The sequence below is a fragment of the Astyanax mexicanus genome, chromosome 1 (assembly GCF_023375975.1).
Source record: "Astyanax mexicanus isolate ESR-SI-001 chromosome 1, AstMex3_surface, whole genome shotgun sequence".
Taxonomy (NCBI): domain Eukaryota; kingdom Metazoa; phylum Chordata; class Actinopteri; order Characiformes; family Acestrorhamphidae; genus Astyanax; species Astyanax mexicanus.
Window position 1 is genome coordinate 75,231,353 of NC_064408.1, and position 25,088 is coordinate 75,256,440.

A 25,088-nucleotide genomic window follows, 5' to 3' on the forward strand; every position below is an offset into this window, starting at 1 on the left:
AATGTACAAATGAAGTCTCTTTACAGCCATAACCCAGGATTTAGACTACAAGTAGATATGGATAATTAAAAAACAAAAAAATAAAGAGGGTCGGATATCACTCCTATAATGTTCAGCATATTTATTTGACTCGAAGATAAAACATGAAAGTTTTGGTCCTTTGGCCTGTCTTTGCGTGTTTACTAAACACCAGACCCGCTACTAAATAGACTGACCAGGTGTGTAGATCCCACCCCACTTAGCATGTCATAAAAAAGTCACAAAATATAAATGTAGTGTATATTTATTTTTTTGAAGAATCTAGTAGCAGGTCTGGTGTTTGGTGAACATGCTGAGAAAGGCCCAAGGGCTGAAACATTTGTGTTTTTTCCGTGAATCAAATAAAAATACTGGACATTATACAAGCGCTGTCCAACACTCTTCATTTTTCGAATTGTCTAATGAAGATTGAACAACGTGAGAAGTATTTGGGAGGGCAGCCTGTTTGTTGACTCTTTGAATTAAAACAGTCATTAACTGTTTAAACAGTCAAACTAACTAGGGGCCATAAGTCACGTCTTCCAACATTGTTTGTAATATATTTGAAAATTTTGTAGGTTCATACAGAAGGGCAGAGTTTGTAGCATAAGTAATTTAACATGTCTAGTAAATGGGGCTTAAAGTGGACAAATGCTGCCACTATAATTAGGAGATCTCCGGTTCGAATTCTGTTTATGCAGCTTGCCATTGGCTGCTGGAGCTGGTACATCACTAGTGATGGGGGGGGGGGGGGGTCCTAATGAGTGGGTTGAGGGTAATTGACCATGTGAATTGGGGAGAAAATGGGGGAAAAATAAATACATTTAAATCTCTAAAATGTATATAAATTAATTGTTTCTTAAAACCACATAAATATGCTTTGGAGAAGATAGTAAGCTTAGAATAAACTTTTCTCTATTCTTAGTCAGCTGTGTGAGATGATACACATTGATTCTTGTGCAGCACCTATGTTACCTTAATATACTAGTGTCAAGGAGACGAGTCTCCACAGGCAAGGTTCACACCTGCATTCTTCTCGAAAAGGAGAAACACTCTCTTTGCCGTAGCATTGCTGTCTAGACATAGGCTTACTGCAGAGGACTGGGGAGAACAGTTCAGCTACAGGAAGGAGATAAATAGCTGAAGCACAGAGGACACAATCACACTGTTGATCACAGACCAAAGGCTGGGATTCTCTAGCCAACTGGAGTTTCTGCTTTATATCTCACATTGATAACAATGTATATTGATGCAGAATATATAGGGTGAATAAATGACAAAATGCAATACTGTTAACAGTTTTTCCAGTTTAGGCAATTAAAAATGTACTGAAATATACTGCCTAGTTGTATCTTCTTACGCATGTGTGTCATAATGAATTCAGATTTATTAGTTTACTTTTATAGTGCCAAAACTACAAAATGCATAAACAATAATAATAAAAAATAAACGAGTTAAAATGAAAGTGTATTTTATATTAAAATGTGTAATTAAAATGTACAAAAAAAAGTTTTAAAAAATATTGTTTCATACGTATTGTTAAATATATAATGCATCATTATATATAAACAGAAACATTTTTGGATAATATGCCTGTAAATGTACTAGTGCATTTATAAATGCAAAGCTTCCCAACGTAGAAGTATTTCATGGCAAAAAAAAAAAAAAACCTGTAGTGCCATCTGGTGTTAAAATTGAGCATTACAGTGGTTGGAAGCTATGATATAAACCAATTTCAGGATTGAAGAAAAAATAGTTTAGCAATTAATCAATTTATTTAATAATAAAATAACATTTACCTAATTGTTCTTACAAATTATCTGCTATACATATCCACAACCCCAGTCAAACAATTAGAAGTAGGCAACCTGCTATCTTTCAAATGCTGCAGTAGCATAAATATAACCTATTTAACAACACAAAAAACAAAGCTTATATGCGTTCATTTGAGCAAAACCTGTAGAAGTGTTGAAGACTTTAAAAGAACATTTGGAAAAAAGACGCATACATTTCATTGTCCATTATGGACCAATTTCTCACAAGCTGAATTGCTTTAAAGAGATGCAGACCCATAAACCAGTAGAAAGCAGCTTCTTCAGATTCCAGAGCTAACATTCAGCCATTGCTGCTCCCTCTCTGGAGAGTCTATCTGCCTCCTCATTTCCTTTAAAACCAGCATGGCCTGCAATATGCAACTAAAAAAAAACAAAAGGACAGGAGGTTAGTACTGCTTTCTTATGTTTAAATACACTTTAATCCCTTTTCATTTTCAGTAATAAAAGTAAGGCACGTTACATATGGCAGCAAATGGCCTATACAGAAAAACAGTGATTTTCCTTCTAGCTAGTCTCAGATGTTTGTGGGAAGGACAGATACACAAATGCAGGCTCGCTTAAACTTAGCACAAAATGTCTTCAGGTGTGGCCCAGAAAAAGAAATGCTTTCAATATTTTTTTTACTTGCCTAATCTGTGATGCTTTAACATCAAGCAAAGAGTATAAACCCCTCCTACATCAGAAAACTTACCCATACAACCTCAAGCTCTCCATTTAGTCTGTCAAGCTTTTGGAAGTCGTCTTTATTGACCACCTCACCACCTGTATTTAACTTCCAGCCGTTGGTTTTCCATTTCTTCACCCAGCTTGTGATTCCTAAGCAGAGGGGACAAACGTGCATACACAAATAATGTTATATATTCACTAGAAGAAACGTAAGTTGTTTTCACACTAAACACTGTAAGGGCTGCATTCCCCACTCACGTTTACACAGGGGTCAGTCAACACTAGTGTTGCATGTTTGTTTTCAACTACCTTTTTTTAGGTAGTTTAAACTAGGGTTGAGCGATATGACGGAAGTACTGCATAACGAGTTATTAAAGCATTTTAAATTGCAGCACTGTGCTAGCACATAGCATTAAGCCAAAATAGCTCATTTATCCATGTGCATTTAAAAATTACCACATGACCTCGCTGATTTTCAGACAGGTATTGGTACAGCTTGTGATCAGAAACAAATAAAACTTGCCTTTTCTTAATATTGGAGGGAACTTGCAGACACCACTGTTTTTCTATTGAACATGTTGAGAGTCAGCTAACAAACCAAAAAACATCTAAAATTTTAAAAAGACCACACACATGGTCATTTACCACTGAGCTTTCTGCAGTGAAAATATGTTTAGTGTGAAAGCAGTTTTACTCATTTAACAATAATGACATTTCTATGCTCAGACAGTAGGTCATACATACCATTTATAGTGAATTTACTGTCTGTGTAGAGCACAATCTTTTTGAAATCCATGTCTCTGGCTTGCTCCAGTGCCTTACAGGCAGCCTAAACCAGAAATAAAGAATGATCAGCTCATCAACAGCAGGGAGTGCATTTTACACAGTTAATTGCAAGGCTCTGATCTCTGGCACTGCGCACACACAAACTTGCCTGCAGTTCCGCTCTTTGGTTTGTCTGTCTTCCTGGAAGCCTCTCAGCAACATTACTGTAAGCATATTTTGTTAAAATCTTGGTCAGAAACAACCTTTATGCATTAAAAACTATTACAACTACATTTAATGGATATATTAGTGCAGCTCAAATAAAAAAAATGAATATCATTGAAAAGTTACTTTATTTCACTAATTTAGTTAAGTCAATTTTATATGTATTACAAACAGGGTAATCTATTTTAAGCATTTATTCATTTTCTTTATTTTGGCTTACAGCCAATGAAAATCCAAAAATCAGTGTCACAGAAAATTAGAATATTATATAAGACCAACTGGTCCTTTGGCAGTGGAGCACTCACAGCACTTCATGCTTCCCTGCTGACAACTTATGGAGATGTGGATTTCATTTTCCAGCAAAAGTACCAATTGGCTGTGAACCGTAATCATGAACAAGAAACGGAATAAATGCTTAAAATGTAATAGTTCTATATAATATGAATTTTGCGCTGAATTACTGAAATAAAGTAACTTTTCAATGATATTCAAATATCTGAGATGCACTAGTAGGTGTTTTATTAATCCTATTACAAGTAGCAGGAATGTACTTATATGCATAGTAGGAATAGGAAGTCTGTAGGAGCGATTCAGCTTAAATTTCTTACTCTGAACTTGGATATTCCAACTTGCCAGTGAAAATGGAAAGCAGTATATAACTGGCTAGGATTGTGGACTTTATACCTCAACAGTTCAGTACTATTTTGCCAAAACTAGAGGGACCTACATAATATATTGTAAATATAGGGTTAAATATAATGTTATGGCTGATTGGTGAATAAAGAAGGATTTTTTTGTAATCTTGACTGAAATTGTGAGTACTGCGGTATTGCTCCCCCTGCTGTTTAACAGGTACTTTGCTCATGTTTTAGGTTTCTATTTCCAGAAAAGCCAGAAAAATATCATAATTAATATCTGGCTGTGTTTATGAATAATTATAGGTTCAATATAGACACCCAATATGCCAAATTAAAGCTTAAAATATCTGCTTTTTTACATGTTCAATTAAATAATTCTACGTCGACAACAGGAGCTCCTTGTCAATCATTGTTTACTGCCGGCAATAATCTTAAAAGATTTCTCCAAAAAAGGCGGAAATGGCAAAGCAGCCAATCAGATTATTATATCTTATTCAGGATAAGACAGTTGGTATCGGTACTCGGTATCAGTTTTCTGGTATCGGTATCAGTAAGAAAAAAGTGGTATCGGTGCATCCCTACTGTAAAGTGAGAGGGAATAAGAAAATATTTCTGCCATGTCTAATATTTGTAATGGCAAATTACTGCCATTATTGTTAGTAACAACTTCTTTTTCCTGTTACCTAGAAATGACTACATTCCCACATTTTAACTTAAAAAGCAGATGCTTGCGGAAGGACACTTTCTTTCGGAAACTATGTTAAGAACCTTTTATTTAATCCACAGTTACAAGGCAATAGGTACATTTTTATTTTTAAAATTCTCCTAAATTTAGTTCCAACAGAAGTGGCCATTGAGACTAGCTGATCAGATCTCAGACCTAGGGTGTTTCTGTAACAATCTAGTCAAGGTTTACTCCCTTTTACTTTTATTATTAGGTGTTCTTAAACTACACAACTCACAGAGGGTGATCAGGACCCCAGTAAACTCCAATCCCTGCACGAGCGCCTGTTTTTCCATTGCGTGAACAGCAGCCATCTGTATACACCACAATGGCATCTCCTGCAAACAAATCCACCACAAACAATATAGACTTCACTATTACTAGCTAGGTGCTGATAATGCCATTCTTAAAGCCACATGACAACTAACAGGACAAGTCAAAGACTGTTACCCATGTAAGTGAATCCATTAGTGCTAGCTGAAGATGAGGTCTTTGGCTGAGCCGGCTCTTTAAACTGTTTAAACCTTTTTAAACGTGACTGATCATCAATGTCATCCTCGATGGGCCTTTTGGCAACAACTGGAACACTTGTAGACACTTGTGTGTCATCGGAACCTTAAAAAAAAAAAAACACATTAATAAGGAATTCTGTTAAATATAAAAAGTAATTCAGAGAAGTATGACAATGTAACAGCCAATCTTTTAATTTTGTCAAATAACATGATGACAAATAAATGTTACAAAATTACTTGAAGGGTCTATATGTAGATCACTAAAGGTTAAGTTTTATCCTTCTTGTATAAAGTTGTGATTTTAAAAAGATATAAAATTTGTGTGAGACAATAAATCATAGAAACCCGATATCTAAAAGGATTTTAATGTTTTAAATGTTTCCTACACAGAACTCTTTACGTATCTATATACAACTCTGGAAAAAATAAAAGAGACCACTTAAAAATGAAAGTTGAAAACCTCTGGAATATAATCAAGAGGAAGATGGATAATCACAAGCCATCAAACCAAGCTGAACTGCTTGCTCCAGGAGTGGCATAAAGTTATCCAAAAACAGTGTGTAAGAGAGGAGGAGGAGAACATGTCAAGCTGCATGAAAACTGTGATTAAAAAACAGAGTTATTCTACCAAATCTGATTTCTGAACTCTTAAAACATTATAATATGAAGTCGTTTTATTTACATTATTTGAGGTCTGAAAGCTCTACATCTTTTTTATTTCAGCCATTTCTCATTTCATGCTAATTAATGCTCTAAATGACAAAATCTTTATTTGGAATTTTGGGGAAAAGTTGTCCCTAGATTATAGAATAAAACAATGTTTATTTTACTCAAAAATATACCTATAAATAGCTAAATCAGAGAAACTGATTTAGAAACTGAAGTGGTGTCTTTTTTTTTTTTTTTTTTTTTTTTACAGGTGGATATTATGTCCCAACTGGGGTCAATGTAAGGGTCAGTCAGTCAGTCATGGCACAACTGAATCAGAGAGCTTTCAGGGCCTTGCTCAAGGGCCCAAATGTAGCAGCTTAACAGACCTGGGATCAAACGAACCACCCAAAATATGACAAAACAACCAGTTTTATCATACTTGTGCTTGGACGCACAGATGAAGTGCGGTCTCTGCCTTTAATCCATGCAGTGACACACATGCTAACACAAAGAGTAATCAGGTAAGGACATATAGTTAGAGTGGTAGGCAACAGCCATCACTACTTTGCCCAGGAAATACAGAAAGTTAACAACCCAGTCATCATCAATATGTCAGCATACTTAAAGTAAAAGGGGGGGAATGCAGTCCACCACTACCAGAAAGAGCTGAGATTTCCACATCTGGAGAATTTACAGGGGTCAGCTCCACTGGAATGCAATAGCTGAGTCTTACGCTGGGTAACCACATTCTAGCAGCTATTTTGCAACACTGGTAACTAGCAATAGGCAATACAGTGATATTTTTTTGTATTGTAAAAAAGAACTTGTCTACATGTCTATACACTTAAATCAGAGCTTGCTGAACACTAATCTAACTATAGATTTAATTACAAGAATCATAATTAGTATTGATTAAATGGATAACATACAGCAAAACTTAATCGAGTCTTGGTCCGTCTTGGCAGTTACACAGCAACATTAGTGCATGATGCCGGTGGCTTCTATACCGTTCATAATGATTTTAGAATGATCTCAAAAGAGCTAATGGTGGCATACGTGTCACAGACCCTTCAAAAGTTGTGTAAAGCTCCTTGCAGCACAAGACCCAACAACTCATGAAGATCCTAAGTGAAATTTACTGAACCCCCTGGGAGCATCACAGGACAGTGCATTAATGGTTTTTAATTCATTGCAGACAGAACTAGTTTATTTTAAAAGTGTATTTTTGATTCTTTAGGTCTGTTCCAGGTCTGATTTCTAGAATAAGACGTTAAAATTTGTGTCAATCGATTTGAAGAAGATTATATTATTAATCACAGACTTCTGTGATTAATCACATTTCTTCCATAAGACATTTCTTTCTTATATTTATTTACATAATAATAATAATAATAATAATAATAATAATAAAGAAGAAGAAGAAGAATAAAAAAACATGAATGAGCTGCTCACTAAATTGATCTAATTAAATTTTGAATTTGATATCAATATGCAGAAATGTGTCTTAAATTATATAGTATCAACCAAAATTAAGAAATAGAATCATAATATAATTTTGGGCCATATCACCAGCTCTACTGATAACCCTGTGGTCAAGACCTTGCCACTCTAGCTATTAGCTAACCAATTTATTAAGGGCACACGCGACTAGAACTAGCTGTATGAGACATTAGAAAGTAATTTCAATTATCTTTTGTTACCTTCTGTTGCTGTTGCTGTTGTTGTTGAAGGTAATTCTGGTGCCTTGTTCCCTACAAAAGCCCAGGCATCCTCTTCAGAGGCAAACTTCTTATACTGAGCCCGGGGAAACTTCTCCACCTGGAACTTGCATTCATCCCTTTTAGGAAAGAGAGCGGCAGCAACATTTATTCACAATCACAGAACAACAGAGCTGGGGCGTTTTCGGAATAGTGCTGGGTGGTATGCCAGAGGGTAAATTAAAACTGGTATGCATTTCACATACTGCAATACTGCTAGACCAGGGGTCAGCAACCCGCGGCTCTGGAGCCGCATGCGGCTCTTTCTTTCCTAATACTGCGGCTCTGTGTGGCTTGGGAAAATAAATTATAAGTATGTAATTAAAGTGTATTTTATTTTGTGTTAGTTGCTTTTTTAAAAAATAGTTCTAAATTGGAAGATTATTGTAATCTTGAAATATTAAAACAAAATGATATTTTATTTTATTTCATCGCTCAAAATAAGCGTCACACCTGCGAATGCCGGTATACGCACCAAAACGCCGTCCATGTATCGATACTTTCAACCCCAGGTAGGCCAAGTATGGAGAAATTCAAGAAAAGAAAAATATCTCGGCTTGTTGCTTTTTTTATAGCCCTCTTAAATATACTGATACTGTAGCTTGAATGATAACATACCTTCAATTCACTGTACATTATTATTCGCTAACTAGAAAAAGATAATGGCTCTAATGGCTTCTATAATAACATATTGTAAATTGACATTAAAGTTCCAAACTTTTGAGAAATCTCTCTTTTGAATACTTAAAACACTGAGGATTTTTAAGGTCCGTTTATAGTGTTTATGGAACTATTTTTTTTTTCATTTATTTGTAAAGGAGAAGTGTTCAAGTTCTTGGTGTATCTCTTTTTAAGGTCTATTGTTTACATTTTTCAACATTTTCTTCTGATAATAAAGTCTGCTTTCTTCATATATGGTGTTATTTTGCGGGACAAAGTAAACTCAACAGTAATCAAAGCCTTATTTAAACCCCTGTTATATTATAATGTACTTCTAACAGTACAGAAAAAGCAGAGACATGCAAAAATAAAAATAAAACAAAAATATTGTGTTCTACCATAAAACTGTCAGAATCTTGAAAAATACCGTGATACATATTTCTGGTCATACCGGACAGCACTAGTTCAGATAAGGTGAATAGAGCTGGGGTGCTCACCATGTGTGGTACACACCGGGGTTGTGGCCTTTCCTCACGGCGTAGAAGAACTGCCCTTTCTTCCCCATTTCCTCAGCGCTGACACACAGAGTCCTGCGGAGAATACTGCACAGACTGGGCAGTCTCAGCATATCACCCCCTACTCACTCTCTGTCTCACTCACCAGCCCCCCACTCTCATCACCTCACCCGCATTTACCAACAACACAGCATTACCCCTGACCCACTGATAACACACTCACACACACAGAGAGACCCGGCTCTCTATATAACCGCGCGCTCAGCCAGCCAGACCTAAACACAGATCCTGAGTAAACGATCTCAAGATCAGAAGAAAAATTATACAATAAACTCTCAGTGTTCAAACTGAATAAATACACACGTTTTCACAGAAGTCAGGAGTCAGTATGAAGTCTCCAGGGTGAAAACACCACTGCTGCTTCTTCTTCTGCTTCTTCGCTCTCGTGTTTTTGCTGTGTATTTATCGTGAAGCACTAGCGCCCTCTTCCCTGCAGTTAAAATCTGACAAGTTAGGATCTTAAGACAGGAAGGCAGCCAGTCACCATCATATCAGAGCATATCTAGAATCAAAAAAATAATGCAGCGTGATTTTTATTGGGCTAAAATACTACAGCTAATGACAACCCAGCTACTCGCCCACTGTCTAATCTATCAGTGATCTGTCTATACTTTCACAACGAGTTTAGTGTGGGCAGCAAGACAGCATTTCACGGTGTAAGGGAACCAAACAGTACAGACAGATTTTTTTCTGTTCACTTCTAAACAGCCTCTTAATAACTTCACTTGAATAAAACATATCACATTCAGTGCTCAAATATACAGGAGGAAGGGCTAAACAAATAAATAGAAATACTCAGTTAAGATGAAATCAAACTTGGCTATTGTAACAAAAAATTCTGCCCTTATAATATATATTCTATAGTGTATATAGTATTACTCAATAAAATAATAAAATGTACAACATATCTCGAACTGAATATGAGAAATTACAAATTATATCACACAACTTAGAATAAAAAGTAGTACTGTTTTTTACTGAGAAGTTTAGCCAGCAAAACTATCTAATTAAAACATAACAACAAGTCGCCAAATAACTTATAACTATTATTATTATTATTATTATTATTATTATTATTATTATTATTATTATTATTATTATTATTATTATTATTATTATTATCATATTTGTTTTGTGTATTTTTCTGGATTTTCTTTAAATAAGTTTTGTAATGTATTTTGAGGGAAACTGCGCTCCTAGCGGCTGTGCTGCTGAACTGCACGTCTTCCCATGATGCTCAGGGCGACGCGCTTTTACCGGCCTCTCGCGAGATTTCGGCCTCTTCCCAGGCCGTCGTTGACCGAGGTGGGTTAGTTGAATGTGATGAGTGGAGAGAATAATGCGTTTAAATGTTAAATAATGGCGATGTGTTGAGCTTTTCTTGGGTTTTGTTGGGGGAATAAACAGGGATGTGTTAGATGATGGAGGTTGCAGAGGTGGATGGCAAGAAATAGAGATATATTTTAGTGTTTTTTGAAAGGCTAGCCGACGTGGGTTAGTCTGTGTGGAGGAGCGGGTTGGGGAGCGCAGGCCTCCGGCAGCGTGTTCACACCAGTGAGCGGGAGATGAATACACCGAGGAGAGCTGCTGAGATTAGAGAGATATTTCTCATTAATGTCTCAGTTATATGTACTAGGTTGAGAGCTGACTCCTATTAGTGGTTTACTGCTGAGCTAAGAGCAGTAGCTAGTTACCATTAGCAGGCTGTGCTAATGCTGGCATTCAGGGAGTCCAGGTTAAATTACTGAACACTACAGAAATGTATATTAAGAGTTTAAAAAAAGCAGGTAACATAGCGTTGTAGTGTGAAATGCTAAGTGTGACTTTTGGAGTGAATATGTGGATTATTTCATCCTGTTGGAGAGCGAAAGTAGGTGTATCTTGGTCTTGGCTGAACCCATGAAGTATTACATGTAAAGTTAGCGTTTAGTTATTAGTTCAATAATGTTGGAGACAAGATTCATGATAGTTATGTTGCCAGAAATGTTAACTGTTGGCTTTTTCTGTGTTTCAGACATAGGCCATGTTCAGTACCAGCGCGAAAATCGTGAAGCCGAACGGCGAAAAGCCAGATGAGTTCGAATCTGGCATTTCCCAGGTAAAATGGTAAAATAAGTTCACTTTAACCCCTGCAAGATCCTGCTGAGTGTATTTGTTTTTTTTTAATCCTCTACAAAATTGTGTAGTTTGGACATTGAGAACCTACCACTCCTGTTATGTCAATGTGTGTTCTAATGGACCTTCCAGTCACTTACTTTACAACTTTACCTTTTAATGACACAACACAAATCTTTTAATGTATTCACGTGAACCAAAAGTAGGATCTAGATTTAAACAACTGCACTACAGAGGTGTTTTATATTTTGGCTTTGTTTGTTTTCTTTTTTTACAGGCTCTTCTTGAGCTGGAGATGAACTCTGACTTGAAGGCTCAGCTGAGGGAGCTCAACATCACAGCTGCAAAGGTTAAACATGTCTTAAAATTCATAATTTCTTATAAAACATTATCTGCATTTAACTCAATTTTAACCAACGCGGACACCCTGTGAGTTGATCCTCATATGGCTCTGTCTGTGTGGCGTATGGGAGCGTAGCACATTAGTGCCCTGACGTACAGTCCCGTTCCACGACGTTGGAGAGTAAGCATGTCCCCGGCTCATAGCTGGTGAGGACTGCGTCCTGTATATTCCTAGATCTTCCCAGAGCCTTTTGGGCCGTTGCTGGGGAGGTAAACCATGCAGTGCACAATCTTTCTTGTTTAAGCACTTCAAAGTCGTTAGTGTTCTTGGCCTGTTGTTCGAGGAGTGGAGGAATGAAAAAAGAACAGGCCACTAGTTTTTCGGTTGAGACTACGTGACTAGTGGGGTTTATTAATGGTTTGTTTCTGGTGTTTATGCTTTCAGGAAATCGAGGTTGGTGGCAGCAGGAAAGCCATCATCATCTTTGTGCCCGTGCCCCAGCTGAAGTCCTTCCAGAAGATTCAGGTGCGGCTTGTGCGCGAGTTGGAGAAGAAGTTTAGCGGCAAGCATGTGGTCTTCATTGCACAGGTAAGGACTGTGGCACCTCACGTGCATGCCATGCCCATTTGGTTGGTTGCCAGTGCCCTGAATTGGTGCAACACTGGCAAAAGCGATTTTTATTGTACGTCAGTTAAAGAATATGTTTTTGTGAGGTTTCTTCACATGTATATTTTCATATCTTTTAATGTTTAGGACCTTCTCTATAGAAATTGTAATTGTAATAGCACTTTGATTGATCGATTCCATTAGGTAGGTAATATTTCACATTTGCCTGTCCATTCCTTAAGAGCAGGACTCCTGGTCTAGGATCAGTAAAGATTCTAAATACAGAAAGTTGGTTATGGCTCAGTACTCATAATTGGAGTTGTCGTTTTTTTTTTTTTTTTTTTTTAATGTTCATAGTCTTCATAATCAGTGGTCTTTCAACGTCTTTCTATAGAGCTTTTGCCCATCTGCAAATGATGTAAAATGTATTATGGTTGCAGCCTAGCCTACTATGATACACTCTGGCACATCTAAATGCCTACTTTCAAGAGAAGGTAAAACTTAAATTAAATAGTCTAATTTTAGAGCACCTCTCTTGGTCTGTATCAAATTTTGGCATATTGTGAAAATCATTGTTTTATTTAAACTGAAACAATGTTGAAATGGAATTTTGTGCAGTGAGGTTTTTTGTTCATTCTGGTGTCAAATAGTTCTAATAAATGTTGTGTATACACTCTAATAAGTGATGTGTAATTTGAACAGATCAATTGTTTATATAGCCTCTGGTGTTGTGGATTTTATCCTAATGTATATTGTTCCTTGGATTGTAATGATGTACCTGTATTAAGGTTCAGTTTGCTTGCACCCTGATTACCTGCTCACATGAAAGTTCTCAGCCTGGTTTGCTATTTTTTTAAGAAAGCTGTTAATATTTTTTTTCTATATACTGTTTAGGAATTTTGTTTAATATAATCATTCATGGATGGGATGATTTCATTTTGAGTAGTTGTACAATTCTTTGAAATATAATGAAGAATTTAGACCATGTGGTGCATGACTAAACACAACCAACGCGGACACCCTGTGAGTTGACCCTCATATGGCTCTGTCTGTGTGGCGTATGGGAGCGTAGCACATTAGTGCCATGACGTACAGTCCCGTTCCACGACGTTGGAGAGTAAGCATGTCCCCGGCGTTTGGCTGGTGAGGACTGCGTCCTGTATATTCCTAGATCTTCCCAGAGCCTTTGGGCCATTACTGGGGAGGTAAACCATGCAGTGCACATTACTATTATGAAGTGTAAATTAATGAGTTTAGTTAAATGTGGCAAGCTTTTAATTTTAACACTTATTTGTTACAGAGGAGAATCCTGCCCAAGCCAACAAGGAAAAGCCGCACAAAGAACAAGCAGAAGCGTCCCAGGAAGTAAGTCTGACTACTTAATACTTTACTTAAAAAAAAAACAACAACAAATGAAAGTAATTACAAACCAACGCGGACACCCTGTGAGTTGATCCTCATATGGCTCTGTCTGTGTGGCGTATGGGAGCGTAGCACATTAGTGCCATTACGTACAGTCCCGTTCCACGACGTTGGATAGCAAGCATGTCCCCGGCTCTTAGCTGGTGAGGACTGCGTCCTGTATATTCCTAGATCTTCCCAGAGCCTATTGGGCCGTTACTGGGGAGGTAAACCATGCAGTGCACAAGCATAATGGGTCAGTAGTTTGTTTCAAATTTTAACTGGTTGTCCATGTGAAGTTTACTGTTGTGGTACTAGTAGTAATGCTTTTAAATTGATTTATTTTTTATTTATTTTTTTTATTCCTCTCCTTCTTCTCTAGTCGCACCCTTACTTGTGTGCACGATGCCATCCTTGAAGACCTGGTCTACCCCAGTGAGATTGTTGGCAAGAGGATTCACGTGAAACTGGACAGTAGTCGGCTCATCAGGGTCCACCTTGACAAGGCACAGCAAAACAATGTTGAACACAAGGTGAGTTTCCCTCATTGACCTACCGACCAACCAACGCGGACACCCTGTGAGTTGATCCTCATATGGCTCTGTCTGTGTGGCGTATGGGAGCGTAGCACATTAGTGCCATGACGTACAGTCCCGTTCCACGACGTTGGAGATTAAGCATGTCCCCGGCTCATAGCTGGTGAGGACTGCGTACTGTATATTCCTAGATCTTCCCAGAGCTCTTTGGGCCATTACTGGGGAGGTAAACCATGCAGTGCACAATCATGCTGTATTCTTTGTGTGTAATATTAATGAGAACACTAGACTTCTATTTATTATTATTTTTAATTGATCCAAGGTCTTAAACCTTAACTGTTACATCTTTACTCGTGTAATATCTTACTTGTTTTGCAAACAAGTTGTCTGATCACGTGTTCGTCTCTAATTGTCTGAAACTTCTTTCAGGTTGAGACCTTCGCTGGTGTGTACAAGAAGCTCACAGGCAAAGATGTTGTATTTGAATTCCCAGAATTCCAGCTGTAAAAAGCAGATGGCAAAATAAATTTGTATACCATCATGACCATTCTGAGTTAGTTCTTATTTATGTTAATTTGGGTGACAGCGGGTTACTTTCATAAAACTTGAGTAAACCTTTAGTAAATTACAAGTAAAACTCCTGAAAACTATGCTACATAGCGTACATATGCTAATTAACACCATAGGTTTGTGAAGTTGGGTGAAATACTGTCAACATGTCCAATGCAACTTTTGAAAGAGCTTACTAATGAGCTGGTTAGTTAAACCAGGTGTGCTGGGTGACAACATTCATAAAGGACCAGGATAAAAGCACCCTGCACAAGATGTAACCTTCAGTTGTGATCTACTGTTGTGGAGCACATTAGTGTCCCCCCCCCCCCCCCCCCCCCCCTCCCCGTATCTAAATGATAGAATGATGTGGTCCATTTTTAAAACCTTTGCTTGCAATATATGTACTTTTCCAAAGAACCACAAGACTGTTATAGCTGCAGATATAGGGTAGTGTCAATGAAAGGAGTGTACTAATGTGTTCCTTTAATGTTCTTCAATAAAGTGAGTGGTTTAGCCTTTTAAAAATATTCACATTAGGTTCTTAAACTGACTGCACATGCTGGTTGCAAAAGTCTTCTTTCCATTTGTGAAGTTGAAAATACAATCATGTCACCAGTAAGTGTTTCAATGTTGGAGCCAAATGATAAATGGCTGGACAGTCAACCAACATAATTTTCAATAACTTGCTCTGTTCTACCACATTTTTTTCTCCCTCTTCTTCTTATGTATGTTTAATGGCAGGTTCACACAAAATGGTTTTAGGCCAGTCTGACCACTTTCTGTTTCCCTGTTATAACGCTGTTAAACTCTAGAGGGAACCTGCAAGTGAGTCCTTTATGAATGAAGGTTAATGGAGATAAAAGCTAGAAACTTGATCAAAAATATTTTTTATCTATCTATATATATATATATATATATATATATATATATATATATATATATATATATACACATATATATATATATATATATATTTATATATATATTTATATTTATTATATATATATATATTTATATTTATTATATTTATTTATTTATTTTTTCTTTAATTTTAGGAAGTAGAATAATGTATTGATGAAACTAAAGCATACTTGTATAGTTCCATTTTTCTACAGGAAATGGGTTTACACAGTATTCACAACATTGCAGTGTTGAAACGTTAGATATAGTTATGTATTGAGGACCTGAGTACATATTTTGCTGTAAAATTGATCAAGCATTTTAAAACTGGTTTTGCTCGGTTGCTTCTTAGTAACCCATTCATTTTAAAATCCCTTCAAGTGGGTGTTCTCTAGTGAATCTCTGCATTGCAATGCTGTTGTGAAGAGCAGCCAGTTGAGTCTGCGATTGTTCATGTGAAGCGTGTCATTTGTGGCTGTGTTACTGATCAGTCATGTAATACATTTTATTTATGTACTTTACATTTAAGGGCAATTCTACCGAATGGGTGCCATTTCTGCCCACAAGGAATTACATGTATAAAAGTGCACACACAATAATATCTCACATCTGTGCATTAAACATATTTTTCATAATAAATTTATAATATTTAAGTTAAAATACACATTTTAGTGGTATTCCTTGTTTTTTTTACTGTTACCTTTAAACATTACCCAATCTGACAAATCTGGAACACTACAACAGTAAGTCACATCAGCTGGTTCTTCTGAAGACCATTAGAAAACCAAAATTAAGTTTTCTGTATATTTGATCTTGCTACTTCCTAAAATTTGTCTTTCATGTTTTTTATACTGAAAAAGCAGAGATATTATAGGACCCTATATTAGACAATGAATTAAACACAAGCTCTTGTGTGCAGATCTACCATATACAGTTTAAATAAGGCTGTGATCATTTTGGATGTGAAATACTGTACTCTGTTCTTCTGTTGTTCCTGATTAGGCAGAGTGCAAAGCACTCTTAACCCAGTTCAAAAAGTCAAAGGGAATCCTTTATCAGTCACAGAAAGGCAGTTTCATGAGGTTTATGTTGCGGATTTCCATACATTCAGAGTTAAACAAGCTCTGCGTTGATTCACTTAGGAATGGTTTGTTTTCTCCTTCTTTTCTGTTGCACATTTAGGGCTGTCTGTCTCAGGCTGTTTGTAAAAATGCCGGACAAAACTGCACCAATAAATTACATTTCATGTCTTACATGAATTGGGTTAACTAGATGAATAAAAATAGTTTAAATTGATAAATATATGTAAATAATCTGCTCAACTACACTACAGACACTCAGTATTTGTTTTCAACCTGACTCTGAGCAGACAGACAGTTGTGAACTTGTGTACTTTGCTCCGTTCCGCTGTTCAGTAAACAGTTGTTCGCCTGACAGACCCAGCAGCAGCAGGTAACGCTTTTCTGTCACATAAATCTTCTGAGGCTTGTAAGATTTTTAAAAGCATTTCAAACTCAGAATGGCAAACCGATCAGCTGTGAAATTGAACTCCAGTCAACCAGATTTTCTACAGTTCAACGACCTGGCCTGTGAGACTGTCGGAGGAAAGGTGAAAACTGACCATCAAGAAATACTAACTTTTCTACTTCACATTATCATATTTATTTTTTCAAGTTGTGTTTTGTTTGTGAGGTTGTCTGTGATTTATTATCAACATGTATTATTCTATGCATTATTCTAGGTGATTTTTGCCACTGATGAGTGGTTTGCCCCTGCTCTGAACCTTGTAAAGGTAAACATTTTAATGATCAGTGGGTCAGTATCAATATAAAGTGCCTTTTGAGTTTGCAGGATTGTTGTTTAAATTTCAAATGATTTACTATAAATAAGCCAATTTTTACATATGTAGAGGAATGTTTTTTTGCCACATCCGCAGTTCTGCCTGATTATGTTCAATGACTATTATTAAGTTTTGAAGGTTTTCTTTTAATAAGTTAAAAATCAATATATCAAGATCAAGATGTGAAAGAATTCTGTTTGTCCACCCTGCCATTGTTCACTTTTAGAACTATTAAATTATAGAAAAACATTTTAAATAGAAACTTTAAGTATTTTTTTTAGGGTTTAAGAGCCAAAAGAGCACAGTATACTGATAATGATCCCAATGATATTTGCTGTATTTATTTTCATTGTAATTATACCCATTGAGAGAGTTCTAATTGAATGTTTTTTGAAGAAAGGGCCTCCTGAGTTTATAGCCTCAGCTTTCACTGAGTTTGGCAAATGGATGGACGGTTGGGAAACAAGGAGAAAGAGAATTCCAGGTATTATTCATTTTGTTTACTGGTTAAAATGTGTGTTAAACATTAGAGCTACAAATGGCAACCTCACACACAGTGCAGCATTCTTCAGCTTCTATAGGACATAGCAAAAATGTCATAAGTGATGATACAAGTTTCTGTTCCATGCAAACAGTACATGTATTTCCATTGCCAAAAAGAATAATTTTTACTAGTAGAGAGGTTGTTCAGTGTGGTGCTTTCTCAATCACTTAAGAATCTGTTTAGGGTACAACTTGTTTTTCTTGGACTCCTGTTTATGAAAGATTTATAGCTGTTTTTATTTTTGTTATTTTGTACGAAAGGTCATGATTGGTGCATTGTGGAGCTGGGAGTGCCTGGTGTCATTTATGGATTTGATGTGGACACATCGTACTTCACAGGAAACTACGCACCCTCCATTTCCATTCAGGCTGCTTGTCTCGGTATGAAAACCCATAAGAACTTTGTGTCACGGTGGTCTAATAGCACTGTCAAACACAATCTAAAACAGCAGTATGACCTTTTAACAACATACACAACATTTATCAGCTTTCCAACTGAATATCAGAGGTTTTAAATTTCTGAGCTTACTCGATTACACAAAAATTTTACAGAACATGTAATACCTACATTTAAATATAATTACACTTAAAGACTTTAAAGTCATTTTAGATTTCTAATCATCCACTGTCAATTACATTTTGGGTTAAAATGATTAACAATTAAAAATGAAGATGTGATAGGGAAAATGCTTTTAAAGGGTCAAGCTAGGTGGATCTAGAATTTGTCTTAGAGGCCACACTATTCATAAAGGTGCCAGGTATTATTTTATAATAATAATAATAAAAAAAACACAAAATCGTTAAAAGGTTTATTTTGTTCCAAAGGTTTTAGACACACACAGAAAAACTGCAATCAAAATGTTAAGAATAAAAAGGAAAAATATATACATCTCAATATACTTTACTTTATTATTCTTTGTAGTTATTTAAAAGAAATGGGTTTTGCTTCAAAAAATACTATTAGTTAAAAACATCAAAACATCTCTCCTATATAAGCTTTATTCATGCCGGGCCTTCCTATTTATTTCCCTAGCTTGCTTAAAGAATAAATATAACAATAAACATAACGTTTTTATGGAATTGAATTGTAAAAGTATCTGATGCTGCTGTTGTGTGCTGGAAGCTGTTCCCTCCGTGTTTGGAAGAACGCTTGAAGCTGGCGGGTGGGCGTGGTCAGTCTCAGACTAGGGTTCAGTGAACCCGTCAGTCCGTAACCAGCTGACCAATGGAGATTTAAGGGGGGCGCCTTCTTCTAAGCTCCGCCCACATGTGAAAAGTGTGCCAAAACTAAACTAAAGCAGAAGCAGAGGAGAGATTCCAGAAACAAAAGACTTTAACAGAAAAAAAAATCCACAGAAAATGTACAAAAACACAAAAATAAAAGCAAAGACTGGCAAAATCCAAACTGAATTAATTTTCAAATAACTGCAAAGGATAAAGTAACCAATTTTATTTAAAAAAATATATATTTGCTATATATTTTTTCCCTTTTGAATTTGCAACATACAGTTTTTTGCTTTTGATTCTTAACATTTTGATTGCGGATTTTATTTTTTTGTGTAAAGTGGGCCAATCAGATTTTAGCTAGGTCCAATTCCTCTGTGGCCCCGCCCCTAGAACAGTGTCACTAATGTCAGGAGTATCAGGATTTATCTGGATAGGACCAAAACACGGAAAAATGCAAAAGTAAACATCCAACAGATGGAAAACTAATCTTACACAACTTCAGGAGGTGATCTGAGATGCATTTGTGACATGTTATAGCAGTGTAACCACAACCACTGTTCTGTCCCAACTGAACGTGAATCTGGCTGGAGCTATCCAGTTAGACAGACAGCATACAGTACAGAGTTCAAACTCAAAGTCTTTATTTCTTCTCTTTTATTTCTTTGTAAAACCGAAATAAACAAAGGACATTATCAGTTTCTAAACCACCAAATATACATTGGCTCAGCTTAACATTACTGAGATAGCTACTACAACAATTAACTGATCTCAGATACATGAACACACAGCTCTGTCTAAATCTTCCCAGAGAGCTAGTTACCTCCATGTAAACACACTAGCATACATGCTAATACAGTTAGCTTAGATTTCAAACCTTTTACAGCTTGTTTAGTCTATCAAACTAACTAAAAACAAGGTATAGTCACATCACAAAGATAATGTAACATAAAAAACATCAAGATTAGCAATTTACAGGCATATGTGGGCCAATATTTCACAGAGAGAACACCTTTGTGCACTGCACAACTGAACAGGCTTGTATTGAGGCTATGCTATTACTAGTTGAGCCACTTGGGGCTGCTAAAACCATGTGAGGTGCCTCAAGTCTCTAATTTAATGCTATACAAGCACAACCACACAAACCAAGTTAAATAAACTCTTACACGTTTGTGTGTTTCAGACAAGCTGCCTTTGCCGTCTTTATGTCTTGATGGAGACCGTACAGGAATGGCTGCTTCAGAGAGCCAGTTTAAAGCTGTATCAGAGGTCATTTCATGCTTACAGTATTTCTGAACACATGCTGAACTCTCTTACAAAATGTTGACTGAATATTTGGATTTTTGAATGCTAGCTTCACTCAGAGAACTGGGAGGAGATTGTAGCAGTGACAAAGCTGAAGCCTGGATACGCCGATTCATGCCATAACTACTTCAGTGTGAACTTCCCCCGCAGAGTCACCCACATTCGACTGAACATGTATCCTGGTAATACTGCCTTGTTTAATTGTATTTAGTGCAGTGTGTAAAAAGCTGAATAAAAATCACTGCATTCATTTTTAATTCAGATTTTTAAATGTAAAGCACCTCATGCACCTCGCTTTTAACTAATTATACTGACTTGCTCACGTTTAACATGGTTGTGTTGAGAGTTTACTGTTGAGGTTAGCTGCATAACAAAACCCAACAGTTGTCCTCAAGGTGGTACGATTAGTGTTTGATGAGTCCTATTGGAGCTTCTCATTAATGACACTGTGTTTTTGTAGATGCAAAGCACCTCTGACTTTTTTTAAAACTTTTACTTATAATGTCAAAAAGTTTTACATTAAAGCTACATTAGGGTGACCAGACGTCCTCTTTTTCCCAGACTTGTCCTTTTTTTGAGACCTAAAAAAATGTCCGGGGGGAATTTCAAAATTGTCTAGGATTTTGTTCGACTGCCTCAAACATAGTACATGTAAAGTGCATTGTGATTGTGATTGTGAGAATTGCCACTCCGTTCCATTCCACTCCATTCCAGGTTTCTCTGTATCGCAAATTAGTCTCGCCCTTCTCAAATCTATCTACTTTGCATTGTGTGTGTTTGAAGAAGAAAGCGTGGGCTTGCCAGTCTACCCCGAGTGTTTACAAGCGAAAGCACATGTGTGTCTGCCGGTTCTACACCTTTTCTCTGCGTGGTATGTTAGTGTTGAGCGCGTATGTTAAAGGAGAGGCAGTATATAAAACAAAATCACAGACATGTTCGCTGCTGCAGCCTCCTCTGCTGTGGATCAGCATGTTTTAAAAAAGCACTAAAAAAAGGGAAATAACAGATTTTAAAACTGATAAAAAGATCAGTTAACATTAAAAAGTAAGTGTAAAAAAATAAAAGTAATATTAGTAAAAGGTAAGCCCACACTGAATAAGAGTAAAACAGTGTCAAATGCTTTTAAGACATAGTTGCATTGCATTAATTCATAAAGCAGCCCTGTTTGTAGCCTGATACAAATACATGATATAGCTGTTTAAAGGAGGAAGCACCTTTAACCTGAAGAATTAGAATTGAGCTGTTATGTCAGAGAAACTCAGAAAATACTTATTAAAAATACATATTAGACATTATGTGAAAATTGTATTTATTTGCTCCTGGGCTCCCCCTACAGTCAGGCAGTGTAATTTGCACTAATTGAGCCACCACTAAAGGACATGCTTTATAAGGTGTAAGATGAAGAAACATGTCGATTGAGGCAGTTGAAAGTTTTTATTTATTTATTTAAAAAATTACATAATGCTGTTTCATGCTATTTTCTTTTAGTTTCAACAAGCAAAAAAGTATGGCTTGTAGTAAAATGACCAATGTCCAAAAGTCCAAACTCTCCCTTCCCTTCCTTACTACATTTAGATCATTGTTTTAGAACATGAAGTCAAGTCAAGCTTTTTAATGTAAATGCTCTCTTTCCTGCTAGGACAGAGCAAAACAAACAATATCTATATGTTCATCTCTGCATGTGATATAAGAGTATTAGATTTTTGTTCATAGCCATTGACTATTTGCTGCATTGTACATATTCCAATTACCCACATTAATTGAAAATTCAAATGATGTCATCAATTCAATCCAATTTAATGTAATGTTTAATTATTTACTGCTGCAGTACATCTTTTCCAACAGATTTAAAGCATTTTTGTGTTGCCAGATGGAGGTATTGCAAGACTGCGGGTGTATGGCATTGGTCAGAGAGACTGGTCCTCTGCACCCAGTCAAGAGGAGGTGGATCTTGTTGCCCTGGTTAATGGAGGAGTGTGTGTAGGCTACAGTGATGCACATTTTGGACACCCACGCAACATGATCGGTACTGGATTGATTGTTATGTAATGTCAAAGAGAGCCTATATTTACAGTGATACCTCTAACAGTTGAAGATTCCTTCATTGGATTTTTTAAAATTAAATACTACAGAGCATTTCTATATGAATATGATCTATATGAGCATTTCATATTGAGTACCATCATATTTTGGTTACATTATTGTCTCTGCATATATCTTTTATCTTATTTAAATTTTTGACATCTTTGATTTATCTTCATCTTTGCATCTTCATATTAAATGTAATACATTATCAAAACATTTTACTGCTAGTTTTACCATGCATTACTGTATATGTAATGAATGAACTTAATTTGACTGAACTGATTTTTTGCTCAATGTGGTTCAGATCTGATTTTTTCATGGTTGTGTGAATGTGCTAAATCCGGTTTCTTTTTTTATTCCAAATCAGATTTAAGTCACTTTCATATGTGGTCCTAAATCGGATATGTATCCTATTTATGGACATGTGACAAAATCGGAATTCATGTGTCTTTTTGCTTTTACGCATGCGCTATGTTCTTCTTTCTCGTGTTCACACATCTCTTGGTGCAGCTGTGCAGCTATAGCTGCAAAAACAGCAAAAGCAAACAGCCTGGCCTTTTTTCTCCTCCTCGACCTGAGCATGTACTTCAGACCAGCACATATGAGCTGCTAAAGCATCCATTTCCCTTTATAAAGCTACGAGTCGCATCTCAAATATGAGGTTTTTTGTTGTTGGTGAAGGAAGCGACATTAATACACGTAAGTTTCAGGGAAAGATTTGTTCGCATTACACACAGTTACAGGTCACATTTGTCAATGTGAACTGTCAATATAGCCAAATCTGATCTGAGCAAAAAATCGGATTTGAGCAATGTGTTTTGTAATGTGAACGTAGACACAAAACTATGTAAGTAATACTATTTTTACCTGTGTTCAGGTTTAGGAAGGGGTGACAACATGGCTGATGGGTGGGAAACAGCTCGACGCTTGGATCGTCCCAAAGTGTTAAAAGTAAGTTAGTAAGTAGTTCCTAATTAAGAGATATGATTTGACACATATTGATTCTGTGGTCTGATTCTCAGGTGGACAAGAGAGGCATCTTGCAGGTCCCTGGTTTTGAGTGGGCCATCTTCAGACTTGGGCATCTTGGTGTGATCAACAGAATTGAGATAGACACCAATCATTTCAAAGGTATTTTGATGCTCTTTGAATCTTTGGGTAAATCAACAACAAAAATTGTAAACTGCATGTCTTATGCTTAGCAATGTAACTTTGTAAAAACATAGATATTTATTGGATTTTGACTCTTGTATTACTACAGCAAGAAATGTTACATTTATATAAGATTTCTGTTAAATATTAGTGTAATGAACACTGTAATCTCATCTCTAGCTAATTTTTATTACATTCTTAAGGTAATTTCCCTGATTCATGTCAAATTGAGGCCTGCCAGTTAACTCCAGAACAGGAACAGACCTTTATGAGCCGCAGGTGGAGCAATAGCAACGGCCCCATCTGGAGAAAGCTTCTTCCTCCTCAGAAAGTATGTTGTTTATATTTAAAGTGTGATTTAAGTTAAGTTTTAACATTAGCAAATGTAGCTAATCATCCAAATAATGTGCATGTCATTGTGTCTTTTTATCCTATAGCTCAAGCCTCACTACAGGCACTTCTATTCTGGAGACTCTGTGCTGAAATGTGGGTCTGTTACTCACGTGCGGGTGCTGATAGCTCCTGATGGAGGGGTCAGTCGGCTCAGGCTGTGGGGTCAGCCAATTTTCAGTGGCTCAGGCAATCCTTACACAGCCTCAAAACTGTAACCTGATCATGTGTGTTAAGAAAAAGGTACAGTAAGTCCATAGTAGGCGTGGACAAGGTAAAAAACATTAAACTGTACAGAACAATATATAAAAATATATTTTTTGGAAATGTTGAAACATTTAATAAAATTCAATACGGACATTGCATTGGTGAATCAAACTTTTATAATTTCCTCACCTCAGTGCTGTTTGTGAAGATAAGGGCTCTTATGCAACTAAACAACTAACTCTATTCGTCTATTTATATGGGTAGTTATAGAAAATTAACCCTGCATTCATTTAAAGCAATTTTAAATAGGCTTTGAAATTCATTGTGAATTTATGGGAATACTTAATTGACAAAAACACATAACACCTGTTTAACATATAAATACATATAATAAACACATAATAGTATAAACAGTATTTCTATAAACATGATATAGAAGTAAATTCCTTAGTTATATTTTCATAAGACTCTCTTTATTTTACCTGTATTGGGCCAAAGGATAAAAAAAAAACACCAACATCAAAAAAACTATGTAACTTTGGGGCCCCCTGGTGGTACAATGCCTTACCTGTTACCAAGTCATCTGTTTTGTTCTGTCAGATGAATAAACAGTTTGTGGTTCAACAGTGTTTGAGTGTGTTTTAGGCATCAAATGTATTCTAATAAATTTATATTCACAATCAAGTTGGATAGCCAAAACATTAAAAGTCATTTATTTGTACTTTTCTCAGTTAAATAAAGGTTTAAGATGTTTTGTTTTTATTATTACATTATTACTTTTTTATGAGACAGAACAGCTTATTTTAAATAAAAGTTTATATGGTATTATGAAAAACATTTTTAGGGAATACACATATATGTTA

At 36.2% G+C, this 25,088-nt stretch overlaps 3 protein-coding genes and 4 non-coding genes across 9 annotated transcripts; 6 read left to right on the plus strand and 1 right to left on the minus strand.

Annotated features, from left to right (window-relative positions):
* Positions 1 to 1,771: 1,771 nt before the first annotated feature.
* rnaseh1 (ribonuclease H1) lies at positions 1,772 to 9,428 on the minus strand. 3 transcript variants are annotated; one of them, XM_049483217.1, is made up of 9 exons: positions 9,330 to 9,428; positions 8,949 to 9,053; positions 7,735 to 7,871; positions 5,322 to 5,486; positions 5,110 to 5,209; positions 3,454 to 3,508; positions 3,264 to 3,348; positions 2,545 to 2,669; positions 1,772 to 2,213 (listed from the first exon to the last, which is right to left on the minus strand). In XM_049483217.1, the coding sequence occupies exons 2-9, from the start codon at positions 9,014 to 9,016 to the stop codon at positions 2,127 to 2,129; spliced, it is 822 nt and encodes a 273-aa protein (XP_049339174.1). In that variant the 5' UTR covers positions 9,017 to 9,053; positions 9,330 to 9,428; the 3' UTR covers positions 1,772 to 2,126. The 3 variants fall into 3 exon arrangements, with proteins under 3 accessions (XP_049339174.1, XP_049339175.1, XP_007260898.3); XM_049483218.1 differs by having other exon boundaries at positions 8,949 to 9,062; positions 9,330 to 9,417; XM_007260836.4 differs by having other exon boundaries at positions 8,949 to 9,416.
* An 815-nt stretch (positions 9,429 to 10,243) lies between these two features.
* Positions 10,244 to 14,571, plus strand: rps7 (ribosomal protein S7). The gene is made up of 7 exons (XM_022685971.2): positions 10,244 to 10,331; positions 11,041 to 11,124; positions 11,419 to 11,490; positions 11,929 to 12,072; positions 13,391 to 13,455; positions 13,874 to 14,024; positions 14,457 to 14,571. The coding sequence occupies exons 2-7, from the start codon at positions 11,050 to 11,052 to the stop codon at positions 14,532 to 14,534; spliced, it is 585 nt and encodes a 194-aa protein (XP_022541692.1). The 5' UTR covers positions 10,244 to 10,331; positions 11,041 to 11,049; the 3' UTR covers positions 14,535 to 14,571.
* On the plus strand, positions 11,555 to 11,775 carry LOC125785784 (small nucleolar RNA SNORA73 family). Its single transcript, XR_007428133.1, has one exon. It is a non-coding gene; the product is annotated as a small nucleolar RNA SNORA73 family (small nucleolar RNA).
* On the plus strand, positions 13,098 to 13,317 carry LOC125785779 (small nucleolar RNA SNORA73 family). The gene has a single exon (XR_007428132.1). It is a non-coding gene; the product is annotated as a small nucleolar RNA SNORA73 family (small nucleolar RNA).
* Positions 13,520 to 13,740, plus strand: LOC125785791 (small nucleolar RNA SNORA73 family). The gene has a single exon (XR_007428144.1). It is a non-coding gene; the product is annotated as a small nucleolar RNA SNORA73 family (small nucleolar RNA).
* LOC125785777 (small nucleolar RNA SNORA73 family) lies at positions 14,055 to 14,275 on the plus strand. Its single transcript, XR_007428131.1, has one exon. It is a non-coding gene; the product is annotated as a small nucleolar RNA SNORA73 family (small nucleolar RNA).
* A 2,207-nt stretch (positions 14,572 to 16,778) lies between the features above and the next one.
* On the plus strand, positions 16,779 to 24,849 carry allc (allantoicase). The gene is made up of 11 exons (XM_007260838.4): positions 16,779 to 17,088; positions 17,221 to 17,271; positions 17,716 to 17,803; positions 18,124 to 18,243; positions 20,270 to 20,355; positions 20,441 to 20,573; positions 22,262 to 22,417; positions 23,354 to 23,427; positions 23,499 to 23,607; positions 23,832 to 23,959; positions 24,066 to 24,849. The coding sequence occupies exons 1-11, from the start codon at positions 16,999 to 17,001 to the stop codon at positions 24,234 to 24,236; spliced, it is 1,206 nt and encodes a 401-aa protein (XP_007260900.3). The 5' UTR covers positions 16,779 to 16,998; the 3' UTR covers positions 24,237 to 24,849.
* Positions 24,850 to 25,088: the final 239 nt, after the last annotated feature.

What these genes read in the sequence shown, in the direction of transcription:
- rps7 (XM_022685971.2), top strand. Translation starts at nt 11,050, where the DNA reads ATGTTCAGTACCAGCGCGAAAATCGTGAAGCCGAACGGCGAAAAGCCA. An exon ending in TCAACATCACAGCTGCAAAG is followed by an intron (nt 11,491 to 11,928) that starts GTTAAACATGTC and finishes TTATGCTTTCAG; the next exon opens with GAAATCGAGGTTGGTGGCAG. An exon ending in ATGTGGTCTTCATTGCACAG is followed by an intron (nt 12,073 to 13,390) that starts GTAAGGACTGTG and finishes TATTTGTTACAG; the next exon opens with AGGAGAATCCTGCCCAAGCC.
- rnaseh1 (XM_007260836.4), bottom strand. Translation starts at nt 9,079, where the DNA reads ATGCTGAGACTGCCCAGTCTGTGCAGTATTCTCCGCAGGACTCTGTGT. An exon ending in CCCGGTGTGTACCACACATG is followed by an intron (nt 7,872 to 8,948) that starts GTGAGCACCCCA and finishes CTTTCCTAAAAG; the next exon opens with GGATGAATGCAAGTTCCAGG. An exon ending in TGGGGTCCTGATCACCCTCT is followed by an intron (nt 3,509 to 5,109) that starts GTGAGTTGTGTA and finishes ATATGCTTACAG; the next exon opens with TAATGTTGCTGAGAGGCTTC.
- allc (XM_007260838.4), top strand. Translation starts at nt 16,999, where the DNA reads ATGGCAAACCGATCAGCTGTGAAATTGAACTCCAGTCAACCAGATTTT. An exon ending in TCGACTGAACATGTATCCTG is followed by an intron (nt 20,574 to 22,261) that starts GTAATACTGCCT and finishes TTGTGTTGCCAG; the next exon opens with ATGGAGGTATTGCAAGACTG. An exon ending in AGCTTCTTCCTCCTCAGAAA is followed by an intron (nt 23,960 to 24,065) that starts GTATGTTGTTTA and finishes TTTATCCTATAG; the next exon opens with CTCAAGCCTCACTACAGGCA.